Source organism: Phodopus roborovskii, unplaced genomic scaffold, assembly GCF_943737965.1.
Source record: "Phodopus roborovskii unplaced genomic scaffold, PHOROB, whole genome shotgun sequence".
In the NCBI taxonomy this organism is placed as follows: domain Eukaryota; kingdom Metazoa; phylum Chordata; class Mammalia; order Rodentia; family Cricetidae; genus Phodopus; species Phodopus roborovskii.
The window spans coordinates 2,376,693-2,395,537 of NW_026126514.1; the positions used below are offsets into that span (position 1 = coordinate 2,376,693).

At 39.3% G+C, this 18,845-nt stretch overlaps 1 protein-coding gene across 5 annotated transcripts in view; it reads right to left on the reverse strand.

Moving 5' to 3' along the window:
• Window positions 1–18,845, reverse strand: part of Hectd1 (HECT domain E3 ubiquitin protein ligase 1) — a 90,396-nt gene that overhangs the window by 60,664 nt on the left and 10,887 nt on the right. For all 5 annotated transcript variants that reach the window (XM_051195814.1, XM_051195817.1, XM_051195816.1 and 2 more), the window contains exons 3-12: window positions 9,852–10,086; window positions 8,071–8,298; window positions 6,981–7,262; window positions 6,612–6,882; window positions 5,308–5,384; window positions 5,133–5,231; window positions 3,457–3,571; window positions 2,627–2,801; window positions 422–560; window positions 102–272 (exon numbers count right to left, since the gene is read on the reverse strand). In XM_051195814.1, coding sequence (XP_051051771.1) covers window positions 102–272; window positions 422–560; window positions 2,627–2,801; window positions 3,457–3,571; window positions 5,133–5,231; window positions 5,308–5,384; window positions 6,612–6,882; window positions 6,981–7,262; window positions 8,071–8,298; window positions 9,852–10,086 — 1,792 coding nt within the window. The remainder of the gene's footprint in view (window positions 1–101; window positions 273–421; window positions 561–2,626; window positions 2,802–3,456; window positions 3,572–5,132; window positions 5,232–5,307; window positions 5,385–6,611; window positions 6,883–6,980; window positions 7,263–8,070; window positions 8,299–9,851; window positions 10,087–18,845) is intronic.

Here is an 18,845-nt window from a genome sequence, read left to right on the forward strand (position 1 = left end):
TTCCATATTACAGTTATATATTTGTCACAAACCATCCTAAGTTAAGCATGCATTTCCTTAAAACAAACCCTGTTCTCAGCATTACAATTAGGACCACTCACTTTCTCAGGTTTTGACTCCTCTTCATTCTCATCATCAGAAGAAGGACCTGCCAAAGCTGATACTTTGCTGATTACACCAAGTCTGGCTAGTTGATCTAAAAAAATATCGCCACCTTTATCTACTAAATCCCTTATGATCTGCAAAGCCAGCAAGTGGCCATCATCATCGTCCTAGGGAGGAAAAAAGACAAGCACATAAGAACAGAGAAGTCAAGGAAAACAACAAAACACATTTAGTTCCCCGGACAGACACCACAGGAATGTTTACTGATGAGTCTCCAAAGGAATTATAGCTATGAGATCTCAAGACACAAACGAACCTCTTGATCAAGGACAGTTGCAGTGATTTCCACTAGTGTTGTGGGCAAATTGTGACCAACATCAGAATCACACACTTCTTTCAACAGTGCTTCAGAACAAAAATGAATCATTTTTCGGATTAGAGCAAGACTGGCTTTCCTTAAAAAGGGAAAAAAGATTTTTATGAAATCAAAAAGCTCAAATTAGATAAATTTTCAGCTATACATTAGTAACATTTTACATGCCCAACAATTTTATAAGTACTAATGAAAGGCAAACACTTAAGAAAACCAAAAAATTTAAGACTCTATGCTATCACAACAGTTGATGTTTACTGTTTAGGTAATGAATTATGTTAATCAAAACTAATCATCCTTAGAATAATCTTGTTAAATGATATTTTATATTAATTTAATCAGCGTGGCTGCTGGCACAGCATGCTAACTTTAGAAAGTGAGGTAAAAAGCATTTAGCTACCTCTCTCTCTCTCTCTCTCTCTCTCTCTCTCTCTCTCTCTCTCTCTCGCGCGCACGCACACACAGACCCATTATGAGGTAGGAATTCTTTCACATAATTTAAAACATTACAACTCTTTTAAACCATAGTAGGTTTTATATTCCAGTTTTATAAGAAGTCTAGGAACAGAGATAACAAATCAGTGAACTCGCTTATCTCTATCAGTATACTATATTTTTATAAATACATATAAGTATTTTATACTTACAAACTTCCTATTTAATACTACTTTTTAAATTAAGTTCACTTAAAGTATTTTTCTACTATATGAAAGATAGCATCAATGGGATGGAGAGGGAACTGGGACTGATAAGTAAAATAAGATTGTTTCTAATTTAAATAAAATGTATTTTAAAAAATTTTTTTAAGTTTAAAAAAATAAAGCATCATTGAGTCTGGAGAGATGCCTCAGTGGTTAAGAGCACTGACTACTCTTCCAGAGGACTAAGGATTTAATTCCCAGCACCCACATGGCAGCTAACAACTGTCTCTAACTCCAAGATCTGACAGTCTCAAACTGACAAACATACACGCAAAACACTGATGCATATAAAATAAAAATAAATTTAAAAAGAAAACGCATCATTTTGGAGAAAACTGATTTTTCCCCTTTAACAGAGATTCATATATCTAAGTACTTAAAACACTTTTATATGGACTGAATGCATATGAGGACAGCCTCCACACTTGCAAACTGATTTTAAAAAGGCTAGAGAGTCAGGTGTGATGTTCACACCTAAAGATCCAGCTCGCAGAAGTCAAAGGCAGGAGAACTGCAATCTGAGACTAGCCTGGGACACCATAAAAGCATAAGTACAGCAAAGGACAGCATCATTTTTTTTTTTTAGTAAAGATGGTCTACAGAAAGGGAAAACTACTTTGCCAGCTAAACATATGAGATGACAGGGTTAGTATCTTGAATATTCAAAAGAAGAAAAACTAAACATGAAGACAAAGCTCAACTAAAAATTTGAGCATGGACTTGTATAGAGGGAACTAAAAAGATTTATAAAAAAAAAAAAAAAAAGAGAAACAATTATTCAGTGTTAGTAGGAATGCAAACTATGTATAGACACTATGGAAATCAGAAAGCTAGACACAGATCTATCACACGATCTAGCTGTACCATACCTGGGCATATACCCAAAGGACTCTATACCCTACTCTAGAGATAACATGCTCATCCATGTTTATTGTTCTAAACTGGATACATGTCCATCAACTGATCAATGGATAATGAAAATGTGATACATACACACAATGGATTATTCAGCTGCCTGCCAAAAATAAAATTCACAGGTAAATGCATGGAACTGTCAACAATCGTTATGAATGTTAAATTTGCTTATGTTGTAAAGTATTACTTTAACTAGGTAAAGGTCTGCTGCATTTGTTTTTGCTACATTTGTTAATTATGTAAAGATGGGCTGCTGCTTCACCTTGCCTGCATAAGCTAAGGCCGAGCATTCATAACTAATGTTTAAGTCTCAGTTGATAATCCAAAAGAAAGCCAGCTATAGAGGCAGGTAGATCTCAGCAAGTTCAGGACCAGGCTGGTCTACATAGTGAGACCCTATTTCAAATTATAAAATATAAAAAACCAGAATAAAAGATGACACTTCCAAAGTAATTTATATTACTATATTTTTTAAAGTAAACCCCAGATACCACAGCATCAGTATAATTATAAGCACATTATCAATAGCTACCTTATTGAAGGCAACATAGTTTGCTGAAATGTTTGTGCAAACACAGGCAATAACCTCTTCAAGTATATTGGTGCCATTTCTGGATCTCCTTTGGGTTCATTACATTCTTCTTCATCTTTGTTTGTATCTTTCTTCTTCTTGTCATCCCCTTTATTAACTGGACACATCCAATCACCTGCAAAGTATTTTTTTTTTTTTAAATGCATTCTGAAATACAATGTCCTTCAAGGAAAAAAAAAAAACTGTTTATAATCACTTCAAGCTAAATTGCCTAGGTAGCAGAGTTCAATTCTTAAAAAAGAAAAAAAGAAAAAAAATAACCCTACCTACTCTGGAAACTTAAAAATGGCCTAATATTCTAGTTACATAGCTTCTAATTATTCTTTATATGACAACCTCAAATCTTTTAAATTCAGTTTTTGTTTCTTCATTCTGGACTTACACAACTAATCTGAAGCACACAGAACAGGGGCCAGAGAAATGCCTCTGTTTAAGAGCATGCATTGCTCTTCAGAGGACCTGAGTGCAGTCCCTAGGACTCACGTCAGACAGGTCACAGCCCTACAACTTCAGCTCCAGGATGAGATTTCTAACTGCCACCGGCACTGTGTTCACATGCACATTCACAGAATTAAATATAACAGGAAGATCATTTTTAAGGGCAGAAAACAGTAAGATGCTGAAGATTTATCCACCATCTTCATACATATACACATAATTACTGGGCTTTCTAAGAATGGTTCATTTCTACAATGTTAGTGTATCTGTGGGAGGGAAGCTGAACAGCAAACACATGTGGCCTACAAAGAAAGAAAAAACACACAGCTCACCTGGAGACTGAAGAATAGCTACTACTTCACTGTGGCCTCTTTCTCGAGCTTTATCCAACGGCGTTTTCCCATCTTCATCTCTTAAGTCCGGATTGGCACCATGCCGTAAGAGAGTCTTATGAAGAAAAGGGTTTAATTTACATTTCAACTTCACAGTTTAAGGTTTTCCACTCACTGGAGAGATGCTGAGCAGTTACGAACACGTATTGCTTTTGCAGAGGACCTGGGTGAGGCTCCCACAACAACACATGGCTCATAACCACCCAAGTCTGGTTACAGAGATCCTATTACATCTTTTGAGCTACAACAGCTCTTGAACATGAGTGGTACATATACATACATACACTCAAGCACACACAAAATTTAAAAAACAAAACAAAATTTTTAAGACTTTCCAGAGCTGGGATGTGGTGGCACATGACTTTCATCTCAGCACTTGGGAGGGAGGGGCAGAGTCAGCAGGATCTTTGAGTTTGTGGCCAGCCTGGTCTACAAAGTGAGTTTCAGGACAGTCAGGACTACTCAGAGAAACCCTGTCTCAAAAAGGGAAGAAAAATGCTTCCAAGAATCAATCACACAGAATCTAATACGAACCTTATCCTGTACCTATTACCTTAAAAGCAGATATTCATATGTCAAAAAGTTATATGTAATTTCACTTGATTATTTACTAGCCCTAAAATTAACTTATATTCAAATCTCAATCTGTCACTTCTCCCTCAAACTCCTCCCAGTTTTTACAGAAATGCTACTCAGTTTATGACCTGGCAATCAATCTCAGAATTTCCTGTACAATGTCAATTACCAATTCTTTGACCAAAAATACATCAAGATCTGTCTCTTTCCTCCTATTAAACATGTTATGCCCTCATGGTGAAACTACTTAATCACAATGGCTCAAATACTTTCTTCAATGACAGAATGGATACAATTTAAAAATACCTGAAACAGAGCTGGTACCAAATGCTCTCTACATCAGGTTTGATCCCCAGGATGGGAGTGTGGGGAAAAGATAATCTCTAACAAGAACTCTAAGACGTGCTTTGCTTGGCTCTCCCTAAAACTGTGCCAGTTCAAATTGCTAGACTCAGAGCTTGAAGAGGCGGTCTTTGTCTAGTGAAAAGGCAAGCCATTCCATGATCAGAATGTATAGCATATCATAAAGTGGTAAGATAGTAGCAGCAGCTATCACTCCAACATCTAGGATGCACTGACAATTACAGTGATCCATTATGTGTTATCCTTTCCTAATTCTCCCAACAACTGGGAGAATTAAATTAAAACCAGTTATTCTGGGAAACGGGAGGAATCGTAGATAGCATAGACATGCAAACTTATCAGAATGAATTTTTTTTTAATCATTCTAATTTCTGAACCATGTAGTTGTTAAAAATAAATACTTCAACAGCATGGGGCTGTTTAGATGGTACAATGGGTAAAGGTGCTTGCCACCAACCTAGTGACCTGAGTTCAATCCCTGACTGGCAAGATGGAAGGTAGAGAACTAACTCCTACAAGTTGTCTTCTGACCAACATATATGCCATGACATGTGCAGGCAGACTGACTGACTGACTGACTGACAGACAGACAGACAGACAGACAGACAGACAGACAGACACACACACACACACACACACAATAAATAAGATAATATTTTTAAAACCCTGGATTTTACCTTTGCTACTTGAGGTCTTCCAAAACACGCAGCATAGTGTAATGAAGATGACCTTTGGCCTCTATTAACATCAGCACCTCTCTCACAAAGAAATTCTACCTGTAATAAAATAAAGAATCACACAGTTGCTCTATTAATACTTCAAAACGTAAAGTACCACCTTTTATTAGCTTACCATTTCCTGAGTTCCAAACGCAGAGGCCCAGTTTAATAGAGTCTGACCCACATCATCCATAAAATTTACTTCAAAGGCTAAAAGTTAAAAAAAAAAAAACGAAAATCTTTTATTTTTAAGGCCATTAGTTAATAGACAACTTCTCTAAAGTTTAAACAATTCTGATTGTTATGATTATTTTATTAAGTACAGAAATAGATATTTTGCATACTTAAGTCAATATAAAGTAATAAATAACCAGCAACCCTAAGGTCAGCTGAGGAAAGGTATCATAAAAAGTTTAAATCAATCCAGGCACGGTAGCATACACCCATAACACCAGCATTCAAGAGGCAGAGGCAAGAGAATCACTAGAGGTGTATGGCAGTCTAGTCTATGTTGCCAAGGTCTAGCACAGTCAGTCACAACGTAAAACTGCTGAGAAATGGAAGAGGGAAGAGACATTGAATCACTGAGGAACTACATGGCTTTAAACTTAAAGTAAATATGCAATGAGGATGGAAAGACGTATGACTCCTCTGAGACGCTCACATCCACCTTCACGTGCATTGTACTTGCTTTTTGGGTACCTTTCTCTTAACCTTAATACTTAAAATCCTTATTAAAATGCCACAATAAGCCCGGTGTTGGTGGTGCACGCACTCGGGAGGCAGAGGCAGGCCACAAAAGGGGCTAGAGAGATGGCACACAGGTTAAGAGTACTTGTGCTTCCTAAAAACAAAGGTCTAATTCCCAGCACCTATAGAGTGGTTCACAACCACCTATAATTCCTGTCCTAGGGAACCCAACTCCTGATTTCTTAGGGCACCAGCACACATACACACATGAAGGCAAACGCCCACATACATAAAATAAAAAAAGAACTAGTCAGGAACCGTTCCCACGGGTGACAAAATGGATAAATTCCCAACTTGATAAACATTTAACAAATTCCCTCTACAAATATATACTCCAGCATTACGATGCACAAGGCTGATAATTATATAGTGGGAAAGGAAGAATATCTAAACAGTTAACAAGTTAAGAGTCTTGCCCAAGCGGTATGAACTAGAAACCGCCTACGATTCCTTATCTTACAGCATTTACTTACTTACTTACTTAATTTATTTATTCGTTTGCCTTTTTTGTGTTTTGTTTTGAAACAAGTTTCTTTGTGTGATAGCTCTGGCTGTCCTGGAACTCTGTAGACCAGGCTGGCCTCAAACTCAAAGACATTGCCTCTGCCTCCCGAGTGTTGGGATTAAAGATATGTACTACCACACATGACTATATGGCTTTTATACTTAAAGAGAAAAATTTCTGACCTCCTGTGTCAATTGCATCTATAAGTGCATCAGTATCTTTACTTCGAATACAGTCTATAAGCTGCCGATGGGAGCGTTCCCCAGAACTATCCAATCTCCGAAGTCCTGGGATTCTGCCCGTAGATCCAGCACTAGACTTAGGCAAGGCCTTTCGTCCTTCAAATAATAGCACCAAGAGGAGGTCAACCAACCGCATGGTATCAAGCACACATCTTTCATCACCCTGTAATGCACTTTCAATTGAATCTGGAAGCTCTGACCTCAGAAGATCCTAAAAAAGAAAATGGGAGAAAAACATAATATCTGCATTATACAAAAGCAGTTTTTTTCTGAAAGGTTAAAAAGCAAAAGATCCAAAAGCATTCTTACGTGTGTGACTAGTGGAGAGCCTCTGCAAAGTGTTGAGAGAAGACTTACAATTGTCGACACCTGGTTACTCAACTTGGAATCTGCAGCCGTAGAGGGGGCTCCTGTGGTGCTGCGACCTGGTTTGCAAGCTGAAGATGGCCCTGAACCAGTACCACCAGCAGCTGCCATTCGTGATAAAAGCTCTTCCGTTAATCCATGCTTGGCCAATGGAGCTGGATCCACTCCACGACGAGTAAATCGGTCAGCTAGCGATGCAAAACAGCGCAGTGCTCCATCTGAAACCTAATGGCATAGGAAGTGGATAAAACTTCCTCCAGAGAGCTAGCATCAAGTCACTTCAACACTAACACCAAACAGAAGACAGACAGGCAAAGTGATAAAACACATGGCCTGTCGAGATTTGAATGACTGCTCCACATTCCCTTAACATAGTCTGAGAAAGAAAGTCATGTACCTGTCAAAGGCCTGGGTCCCCATCTACAAAACAGTTTAATAATACTACCTATAACCCATTGTGTCTGCTCAAATGAGGCAAAACATATAAAGGATATAAACAGATAGTACAAACTCTAAAATATAAACTGTTATTATGTATACCTTTGCCAAGATAATCTATGAATGTAAGGTGAGGTAATACCCAAATAAAAAAGGGGAGCATGAAAACTTTATTTTTTAAAGTATAGAAATCCAACAAAACCTTACAAATAATATTATATAAACATTAGGTTATTTTGCTTTGGTAAGATCTAGCCTATTGTTTTCAATAAATATTGCATTAAATCAACAAAATGTCACTGAATACAAGTACAGGTATAAAAATAGCTATCTCTGTCACAAAGTATATAGACGAGGTCACACTCAAACTCACAGAGATCTGCTTGTCTCTGCTTTCTGAGTGTTTAGGATTAAAAGCCTTCACCACCATGCATGCCTTAAAACACATTTTACTGCCCTTCCAAGAACTTTTGGTGTAGAAATACTGGACAAGTAAATCAAGTGAAAAGTTCAAATTATAATGTATTGAGTTCTAAAGAGGGAACATTATAAAATCCTATGTGAAAACTCAGTATCTACAATACAACGTACTTACCTGATGATCTTCATGTTTTAATAAACTAGATAGAGACTCTACACAGATTTCTAAAGAAGAATCTTGAGGTTCCATTTTGCCACAGAGTCTGGACACCACAGCCATCGCAGAGTGTAAAGTGTCTTTATGAACCAGGTGTCCGCTGTCACGAATGAAGGTAAGAACACAATTCAAACCCCCAGCCTCAAAGACTGCTCCTGACTCACGAGTGCATATCAGTTCCAACACCTACAACAGTGACACAAAATTAACAGAGGAAAGCCACAAGAATTTAAGATGTCAGAATTACAAAAAGCATAATAAGCCCTTCAAATTCAATAGCTATAGTCCAAACAGTAAAGTAAAACAGTGAAATTAAATTTTCTATCAACCTAATTTTTATGTAACCTAATATACAGAATGCATTATAAATGCAATCTATAATCAATGAAAAATATTTATATAAAACAGATGGGATGGTGCAAGCCTGTCGCGTGCCAGCACTTAGGAAACTCGGGCAGCAGGATGGGGAACTCAAAACCACCTTTGGCTACATACATAGTAAGGACAATGCTAACCTAAGCTACAAGGGGAAAAGAGAGGAAAGAATGCAATGGTCAATAAAATCAAAGGCCACTCACCAGGATCCAAGTTTAGAGCTATAAAGAACTAGTATCATGGTGACCTTCTGGTTGTTTTACCTCAGAAGAGTTAAACAAACACAATCCTGACTTCAGTGGGCTTAGAAAGTATACCTTATGCTACTCTTTCTAGGAGCTGGCTATTCCAGGAAGATAGGTGAATTGGAATCAATAATCAAAGAAGGGTCTCAGACTTTTTTGGTTGTTTTTTGTTGTTGTTTTTGAAATGGCAAACAACTAGTAATAGGAGTTTACAATATATACCTTCCAATGCTACCAAATACGAACTAGACAACAAGAAACAGCATATCATCTCACAAATAAAGTTTTCAGAATGAAATTAGAGGCAGGTAGAGCTCTGTGATTTTTAGGTCAGCTGGGGCTACATTGTGAGACCCTGCTTCAAAACAGACAATTAAAAAAAAAATGAAATGAAACAATCACAACCAAATGCCAAATGCAGAACATCATTTAACATAGTGGCCTGGACTACAAGCAAGACCCTGACTCAAAAATACAAAATAAAAAAAAAATCTAAACATGTTCACTAACTATTTCTGGTAAACTACTGATTTGTTACTGGTGTGTGTGCGCATGTGTGTGTGTGTAAGTGCACACATGCTGGAATGCGCGCCAAGTGCCCATGGAGACCAGAAATATTAGATCCTCCTAGAGCCAGCTCTGTAGCCCCTAAAACAGTTTACTATAGAGATGACTTCCTAAGCTGCAAATCTTGGCTCTGTCACCACTACCTGCTCAGCATACTGATTTTTCGCATCTGTAAAACAGACAGGATATTAATGGCACCACTTACAGAACTATCATGACTAAAAGCGCTTAGAAGATCGCCTGTACTAGGTGCTAGTGTTGTTTGTCATGCTGAACCCTATGTCTATGTCTATATGCAGTAACGTAGGGTAAAAGCATGAATAATTTCTCAAGCACTAGTGACCAGAACTGAAAATCATGAAGCAGAAGAAAGCCTATTAACTACGTCCAGCTGTCATCCAGAGGTTGCATTTCCAACCCTAACAGGACCTTTGAGGCCACACGATTGTCATGTTACTATTCTTAACCACTCTCAAAGAAAAACAGTGATGGAATTTTACTTTTTCAGTAAAATGTATTTTTTATTCTCCAAATGATATAAGTAATATTTACCTTTACACATTGTTCAGCTAAGTCTCTGCTGGTCCTGTTGTTAAGTTCAACTACCACCAAACGATTACAAAGTGCTTTTATAGCTCCATCTACCCCTACAATCCTTCGGGTGCACTCTGCAGACACATCCAGGTAGTATGTTATGGCGCGAGCTGTCACCTCTAACACATTGTCTGGAGCACTCTCATCAAGAAAAATTTTGCAGAGAGCTGGTAGGAAAGTACGAGGGGGACATCTGTAGTGAAAGACATGATATTATGATTAGAATTACCAAACAAAATATTAACATTATGTTTAATATTATATGTATAATATTATATGTAACATTAAGTAATATTTATTTCCAGTTTCTGTCTCCACTATAATACACAAATTTCACTTGTGCAAATACCAAGCTGGAACAACTTACAGCAAGGGCATTAATTCGAAACCCTAATCTCCTCCATAGTTACACCTAATAAAATCAGTGCATGCACATTTAATGTCTCTCTTTATTTCAAGACCAAGTACTAGTTCATGGTCTTTTTAATTACATTTATTTTTTACTGTGCGTGTGCGTATGCATGCAGGTGCACACATGCCACAGGTCAGAAGCTGAGGGTCAAAGGACAACACGAGGGAATCAGTTCACTCCTTCCACTGTGTGGGTCAAGGGGATAAAACTCAGACCATCAATCAGCCTTGACAGCAAGCACCTTTCCCACTACGCCAACTCACTAGCCACCATTATATGACCAGGCACCTCTTTGAAATTCCAAAGACCAGACTAAAGCAAAAAACAACAGCTCTGTGGTCTCTCTAAGCCTATTCCCTCATGTGTGAAGCAAAGATAGTATAGAAATGGCACCTATTTTACATGGTTACCATAAAGAAGAAAGTTAAGCAATGTAGGACCTGGCCAAAAAACTAATGCAATCTCTCTTCCCCTCTTTGAATAGTCCAATGTTTGTTCATACACTTATGTAAGATGCATTTTGTTTTTGTTTTTCTAGACAGGGTTTCTCTGTATAGCACACCTTTAATCCCAGCACTCAGTAGGCAGAGACAGGTGGGTGGGTCTCTGGAGTTCAAGGCCAGCCTGATCTACAGAGCCAGTTCTAGGACAGCCAGGGTTACACAGAGAAAGCCTATCTCAATGAATGAATGAATCAATCAATCAATGAATCAATGAATGAAAGAAATTACTGTTCTTAATTTCATTTTTTTAATTATATTGATTTTATTCATTTATTCATTCATTCAATCATTGGGTCAAAGGACAACGGGAGTTGATTCTAAGATGCTCTACATAATATACAATATTGTTTACACCAACTATAATGAAAATCTGCTTCATATTTTCTTTTCCCTTTTAGTTTCCTGAGACAAGGTTTCTTCTACCATGGGGACCCTGAGAATCACACTCATGTTGTTGCCCTTGACAGCAAGCGCCTTTACTCACTGAGCATTCTTTAAATGACAGGATCTACATACTGGCCTCAAACTCTATAGACCAGGCTGGAAAAGCCCATGAAGTTTTAACATCATGGTGTGCCCAGTTTTTAGTATGGTTAACTTTATTTTTCAGGAAACAAAAAACTAAGATGTTGTATTTAATCATGGGCTGAGACTCCAAGGTTCCAAGGCATGCTTCATCTAGGTTTTTACTTCATCAGGTTTTCAAAGTATGAAACACCTGATGTATGTTTGGTTTCTGGACAAGGAAACATTTTTCTGCCTGTCTCTCTAGTTTCTCTCTCCTCTTCGCTGAGACAAGGTTTCTTTGTGTAGCCCTGGCTGTCCTGAACTACCTCTGTAGACCAGGCTGGCCTTGATCCACTTGCCTCTGCCTCCCAAATGCTGGGATTAAAGGTCTGTACCACCACACTAGGAACTGTTAACTGTTACTTTTCAACATGAAGGCATCAGGAGTATATTCACATGCATTTGAAATCATTAATTTGGGAGACTGAACAGCTCAGTGGTAAAGTGCTTACGGCATGAGCATGAGAACCATCAGATCGCCACCATCCAAGTAGAAAGCCGAGCCCAGTGGCATGTGCCTATAATCCCAACACTGAGGAGCCTGAGCCAGAGCTGGAATCCCTGGAATTCAGTGGCCAGGCATATTAGCCAATCGGGGCTATTTTTGAGAGACTGTCTCAAAACTAAGAGGAAAATGACTGAGAAACACACCCAATGTCAAACTGTGGTTTCCATATACATGTACCCTCCCATACGCACATAACACAGGAACACATGCAGACACACACAAATCACTAACATTTTTTAAGTTTACATTTTTTAAGTTTTTAGTTTATTTTATGTGAATGGGTATTCTGTCTCATGTATGACTACGTAACATATGAGTGCCTGATCCCACGGAGGCCAGAAAAAGTGTTGGTTCCCTGTGGAGTTATACATGATTGTGAACTGCCAGGTGGATGTTGGGAATTACACTATGGGCCTCTAGAATAGATTTAGCACTCCTAACCATGAAGCCATCTCTCAAGCTCCAACAATCACTAATATTAATTAGGTAAAAAACAGTAAATTAAATACGGAGTAGCAGAAAGGACTGCAATTATGTTAAAGTCACACAAATAGGGTAGTGAAAACCCTGCTGTCTGATATGCTCTGCTAGGATTCCTGCTGCAGCACTGCCTCTGTAGAAGGCTTTCACTGTCTTCAGCCCTGGGTTGGTACATTTCTTTCTTATTTAACTTTACTGGGTTGCATGAAGTAGTGAGGAAATTTCCTATTCTCATTTGAGAAGAGCCCCGGGTTATTGACAGATAACTAAACTTCAGTTTTATTATTAGTCAACATGTACTTGAATATTCACAGACAAGCAAACCCTTCAAATCTCATCCCTGATTTCTTGGCTACAACCATAACAATTCAGACCCACGGTCTGAATCTACTGCTAAGAAATGACTAAAAAACAGTTGTTTAATCAGGAAAACTGACCTGACTATCTAAGTTTATGACATCAATATTAAATGGCCACGGCACCTAACATTTCCCCTACTGGCCTGCAATACATACTTTACACAGCTTTCCCCTCTAGCTTGTCCATTCTAGTCTCTTCTTGAGTCCATTATCTATTATTATTTCATTGATTTCATCTACTCCCTTAGTTTATTTAATTTGGATATTTGGTTTTGGTTTTGGTTTTCCAAGACAGGGTTCTCTCTGTAGCCCTGGAATGTACTCTGTGAAATAGGCTGTGTGGATATACATCTTATCCACAAACCACAAAGCTCACAAAATGAAGGGTTTGCTCACAGAAAGTATTCAAGAACTTGTTCAGTAACCATAAAACTCAAACTCAATCATCTATCTTAAAAGGGTCTCTTTGAAAATGCTAAGAAATTCCCTAAATCTACTTCAAAGCAACTCCCTACCACTGTTTTTATCTAGAATGATATCAACATAGGTATCTTGAAGGTGTACATCTAAAACACAGTTCCCACTTGATATCTTTAGATGCTCCAATTTCCATCTCAGTTAATGTCAACTAACCAGAACCCTAAACCTGAGAATCTTCCTCTTTTCCTCTCCAATTTCCAACTATCCACTGAATCCTATAAGCTACTCCTCTAGAATTCATCATCCATCTTTTCACTTCCCTCATTCTTTAAAAACCCTAACTTAGGACCATTTCAAATTCTTGTTCAGACTACCAGAAAGAGCCCTTACACATCCATATAAAAGCACTAATACTGATGAATGGAGATGAAGAAGGCAATCAGGTGCAGAGTATCTGAGGGTACACGAAGTGAAGAGGGCAACTGTGCAGGGGACTTGATTGTATAAATGTACTAAAGATAATGGAAGCTAAGCTGGGCCTGGTTGCTCATGTCTATAGTCCAGCATTCAGGTGGCTAGGACAGAATGATTTCATGTGAGTTCCTGGATAGAATGAGACCCAGTCTCAAAAGACTATTTCAAGTGAGCTGGGGGAGCTGAGGAGATGGATCAGCAGTTAAGTCTTGCTGTGTATAAAGACAAATGGGGTTTGGACCACCAAAATCCACATACATGCTATTTGAATATGAAGGCTAACCTGTGATTCTAGCCATGGATAGAGGAGACAGGATCCCTGAAGTAACCTATCTCAAAGACTAACCTTGTAAGTGAGCTCTGGATTTGACTGAGGTAGAAGAGTCATTGAGGAAGACTGCCAACATCAACACTGGACCTCCATATGCATGAAGGTTTTAATACAGAGACGAACAGAAACAAAACATTAAAGTCTTAAGCCTACCCCTGGCACGATGTCACACATTTGTAGTAATCCCAGAACTCAAGAAGCTTAGGCAGGAGGACCAGGAGTTTGAGACTATCTTGGCCTAAACTATGAGATCAAAGCTAGCCTGGGCTACACAGGAAATTCCTGTCTCAAGAAACAAAACATGCCAGGCAGTGGTGGTATACCCTTTTAACCCCAGAACTCAGGAAGCAAAGGCAGGCAGGTCCCTGGGAGTTCAAAGGCAGCCTGGTCTACAGATTTGAGTTCCAGGACAATCAGGGCTACACAGAAAAACCCTGGAAGGAATGAAGGAAGGAGGGAGAGAGGAAAGGAGGGAGGGAGGGAGGGAGGGAGGGAGGGAGGGAGGGAGGGAGGGAGGGAGGGAGGGAGGACATGTTAACCACACTAGTATGAAAGCAATACATATTCAGGAGAAAGCCTAATGCAGTTTTTGAATGCTGACCTTTCCCTGAGCTAGAAATATCCTCTCATGATCTGCTGCGGCAGCCTGCCACATTAGCTCCAGTCAGCCACAACATCATGAGGGTAAACAACCCACATCATACATACACTATATCCTTTCTATCAAAGGTAGTTTAGCCCAACAAGGAACACCCACCCCCTTCTCCTTTGTCTCAATTTGTCAATTGCATTAGACTGTGAAGCAAGCTGCCACCAAGGGGATAAGACAATCACCACCTACGTCAGGAATAAAAAGTAGAGGCAATTTTGGCCATGAATGCTTGCTAGCTGGTTTGGGTTTGACATACCCTTTGTGCAAATAGATTGCCTTGCTGAATGAATTTTCATTTTGACTATATATTTCTTTGTATAACACCAAAAATACCCATCCCCAACCTTCTCTTTACTAAGTTATGATGACCAATAGTCTAGATGTGTTAAATGCATTTCTACCTGACGTTTACCAACAAGAGATTAATAGGCTTCAACCCCATCTTAAGTCAGAGTACCTGTAATTAGTCAGTGACAGAAAATATGGTTAAACTTCAGTGGCAACCAACATTGCATTAGCTTATTACACTCTATCACATCCCACAAATACAGCCACAGGCTTTGGATGGACTGAAAAATCAATTAACTACCCAAGGGCTCTGAAAAACTTTCAACAGCAGGTGGACTGGAAAAGAGGTCAGAACATAAATAATAGCATTATAAGGTTGATTTCAACCTTTTCTTTCTCTCTCTTTCTTTCTTCCTTAACTTAATGTATGTGTATCTCATAGAGCTAGAGCACAAGCAGTACTGAATCTCACCCAGTGTGAGTGCTGGAAACTGAACTAGAACCAAGCTCCATTCCTAAGCAGAGCCATCATTTCCTTCCCTTTCTCTTTCCCTCTACACTGTGGCCTCTGCTTATAGCTTAGATCTGGATGTCCCCCAAAGGTCCATGTATTCAAAGCATGGTGAACACCATCATCTTTGGGAGCTAAGGCCTAGTAGAGGAAGCAGGGTCATCACAGGCAGGTAACCGCGGAGGATATAATGGCTCTAGTCCTTTGTTTTTTAGCTTCCAGCTGGGTGGTGGTAGCACATGCCTTTAATCCCAGCACTTGGAAGGCCAAGGAAGAGGGATTTCCATGACAGCCAAGGTTACACAGAGAAGCCTTGTCTTGGGGAGATTGGGGGGGGGGGGGAGGGGAGATTCCTTTAAGCTTACAGACTGTCACAGGTGAACAGCTATGCTCTGTTCTGGGATCCCTGACATTATACTGTATTATATTCTGCTTGCCACTGGCCCCAAAGCAATAAAATCAAATAAAGCCAAATGAACACATAATGAAACTCTTAAAACCATGAACCAAAATAAATCTGTCCTTGTAAGTTGTTCTTAGAAATTTTGTCATAGCTATAGAAAGCTAGCAAACCTGTAGCAAAGCCACATCCCAAAACCGTGTGGCACACACAACAGAAACTGGGAAAATAAAGGAAAAGAACCTTATTGCATGACAGGAGATGAGGAAGACTTCTCAGGTGTTTCCCCCCCCCCCCCCACTAATCTGGCCCCAAAGCTGGCTCCATCCAGCACATGTCTCAGACCCCCTGGGAACTCGGAACAAGGCTCCTAGGACCCAAAGAGCCTGAGAAATATCCTATTATCTGGTGTTATGTTTACCTCCCCACAGCCATTTTCTCACTACTTTCTTCCTGAGGGTAATCCAAGTATAACAACAGTGCCTACACCAGTCAAGGTAACAGAACAGAGGGCAGGGAACTAGCTAGAAGACTAATTAAAAAAGCTCCTGGGAGCGATAGAATTAAAGGAAGGAGTAAAGAGAAAAGAACTAAAAAAGGACTCCCTGGGAGGGTAAAGAGATAGCTGAGTGGTTAAGAGCACTTGATGTTCAATAGTCCTGTTCATTCCCAACACCCACATGGCAGCTCCCAACCATCTGTAACTCCAATGTCCATGGGATCTGATGCTCTCTTCTGGCCTCTCTTGAGGGTCAGGAACACACATGGTGCACAGGGGGAATGTGAGATGGCACAAGCACATGCACAGGCACACAAGCATGCATGAACATGCCTGGTAAAACTTTATAAAATAAATGAAAACAAGATTTTAAAAGTCATGTACCATGAAATTACTATCATAATGAAATACAGCCAGAGGCTTATGTTTATATCAGCCACAACAGACTTTATAACCATGAGAATTGCTAGGTAGGAACAAAGATAGACATAACAAACTAGACGTGTTTTTTTAGTAGTTGGTATGTCTTAACATGTTGAGAACCTGGATCCAATGATGGGGGGGGGGGGAATCAATGCACACCTTTAATCCCAGTAGTACTTAGGAGGCAGAGGAAGGTGGATCTATTTGAGTTCAGGGACAGCCTGGTCTACAGAGTGAGTTCTAGGACAGCCAGGGCAATACAGAGAAACCCTGTCTCAAAAAAAAAAAAAAAAACAAAAAAAGTCACTCCTCAAAGATACAACTATAAATATACCTAGTACAATTTTAAAACAAATAAATCAAAACTGAAAAAATAAATCCACACCAATATTTGGAATAATCAAGAGTCCTCTCTAAGTAACCCATTAAACAAACAGAAAATCAATATGGATTTGGGCTTCAATAGCACTATCACTCAACAGGCCCCAATGGACATGCACAGAAAATTAAAAAAAAAGGTTAAGGGGGCTGGAGATGGAGAGAGGGCTCAACAGTCAAAGAGCACAAGCTGCAATTCAGTCATCACTTACATGGCCCTGGCTGGCATCAAATTCTTAAGTGAGCCTCTTGCTTCAGCTTCTCAAATAATGGGATTACAGATCTATGGAACTTCACCTCCTAGAAGCATGTTAGGAATATAGACCAGGGCTAGGGAGATGGTTCAGGGGTTGAGAGCACTTGTTGCCTTTGTAGTACCCAGATTTGATTCCCAGCACCCACAGGGTGGCTCATAACTGGCTGTAACTCCAGTTCCAGCAGATCTGATATTCTCTTCTGGCCTGAGAACACCAGGCATGCACATGGTGCAGACATACATGCAGGCAAAACACTCAAACATATACACATATAAACATATATGAATACTGACCAACTCAGCGTGGTTTTTTTTTTAAACATGAGCCAAGTGATTCCCACTGTGCACGTGAAACATTTAAAGATTAGGGTTAGGGCTGGAGCTCAGCGTACAGCTCTTTCTTACCTAAGACACCAAGGCCCTAGGACTGACCCCAGAACAGAAAAAGCAGTACTGCCCTAGACAAAAGCCAATTCACAATATGGAATATTTGTCCTCTGACCTAGCTCCTTTTCCCTTACTTCTCAAAGAAGTTTTCCATAAGATCTGTCTCCACATCATCATGTCCCACTCACTCCACAGTCCATTCAGATCTGTCCTCACTGTTGTCCACTTGAGAATGATGCTAAAATACAAAGGACGCCTTCGTCCCACTTGACATCAGGGATATTCAGTAAAGCTCATCTTGACTCACTGGTCCCTATGCTGACAAGTGCACTAATGACGTGAAAGCAAGGCAGAATGCACCTGTTGGAGCTGGTGGCCCTGTCTTTAACCCCGGCACTAAGAGGAAAAGGCAGGTGCATCACTGTGAGTTCAGCTTGATTTACAAAGTGAGTTCCAGGCTGGCCAGGGTACATACACAGTGACAACTGTCTCCAAAACAAACTAACATAAAAAAAAAAAAAAAAAACTGTTGGTGAGGGCAGTATAGTGATGAGGGCAGTAGCTACATTTAATACTAGTTAATACTTGCCAATACTAGTTACTACAATTAATACTCATAACTACAGTTAATACTAGTAACTGTAGTCTTCACTGCCAGGAACTAACATGAAAATAAAGACCAATTTCACCAATGTACAACTTTAATGGAGCAACAAAATTATTCTTACTAAATCTGAACTCTTCAATTTATAAATCTCCTTAATATTCTACAAAGAAAAAGAGAAAAAAGGAGAAACCACTTCTACACAACCAAAGAATAACAGCTTATCAGTGAAAAGGACCTGTTCAACTGTCTGAGAACTGAACCAGTGGCTATTTTCTTGCAGTAACATTTTTATGCAAAGAACATCAAACAAACTGATTAAACAGGCTTAGATATCCAGCAAACACAGGCGAGGTCATTCAGCAAGTAAAGGAACTTGCCACCAAGCCTGATAATCTGAGTTCAATTCCAAAGGACTCATGTAATGAACACCCAAAAGTTGTACTCTGACCTCCACAAGCCTCACTGGGGCTTGGGAGTATACATACATACAAACAATG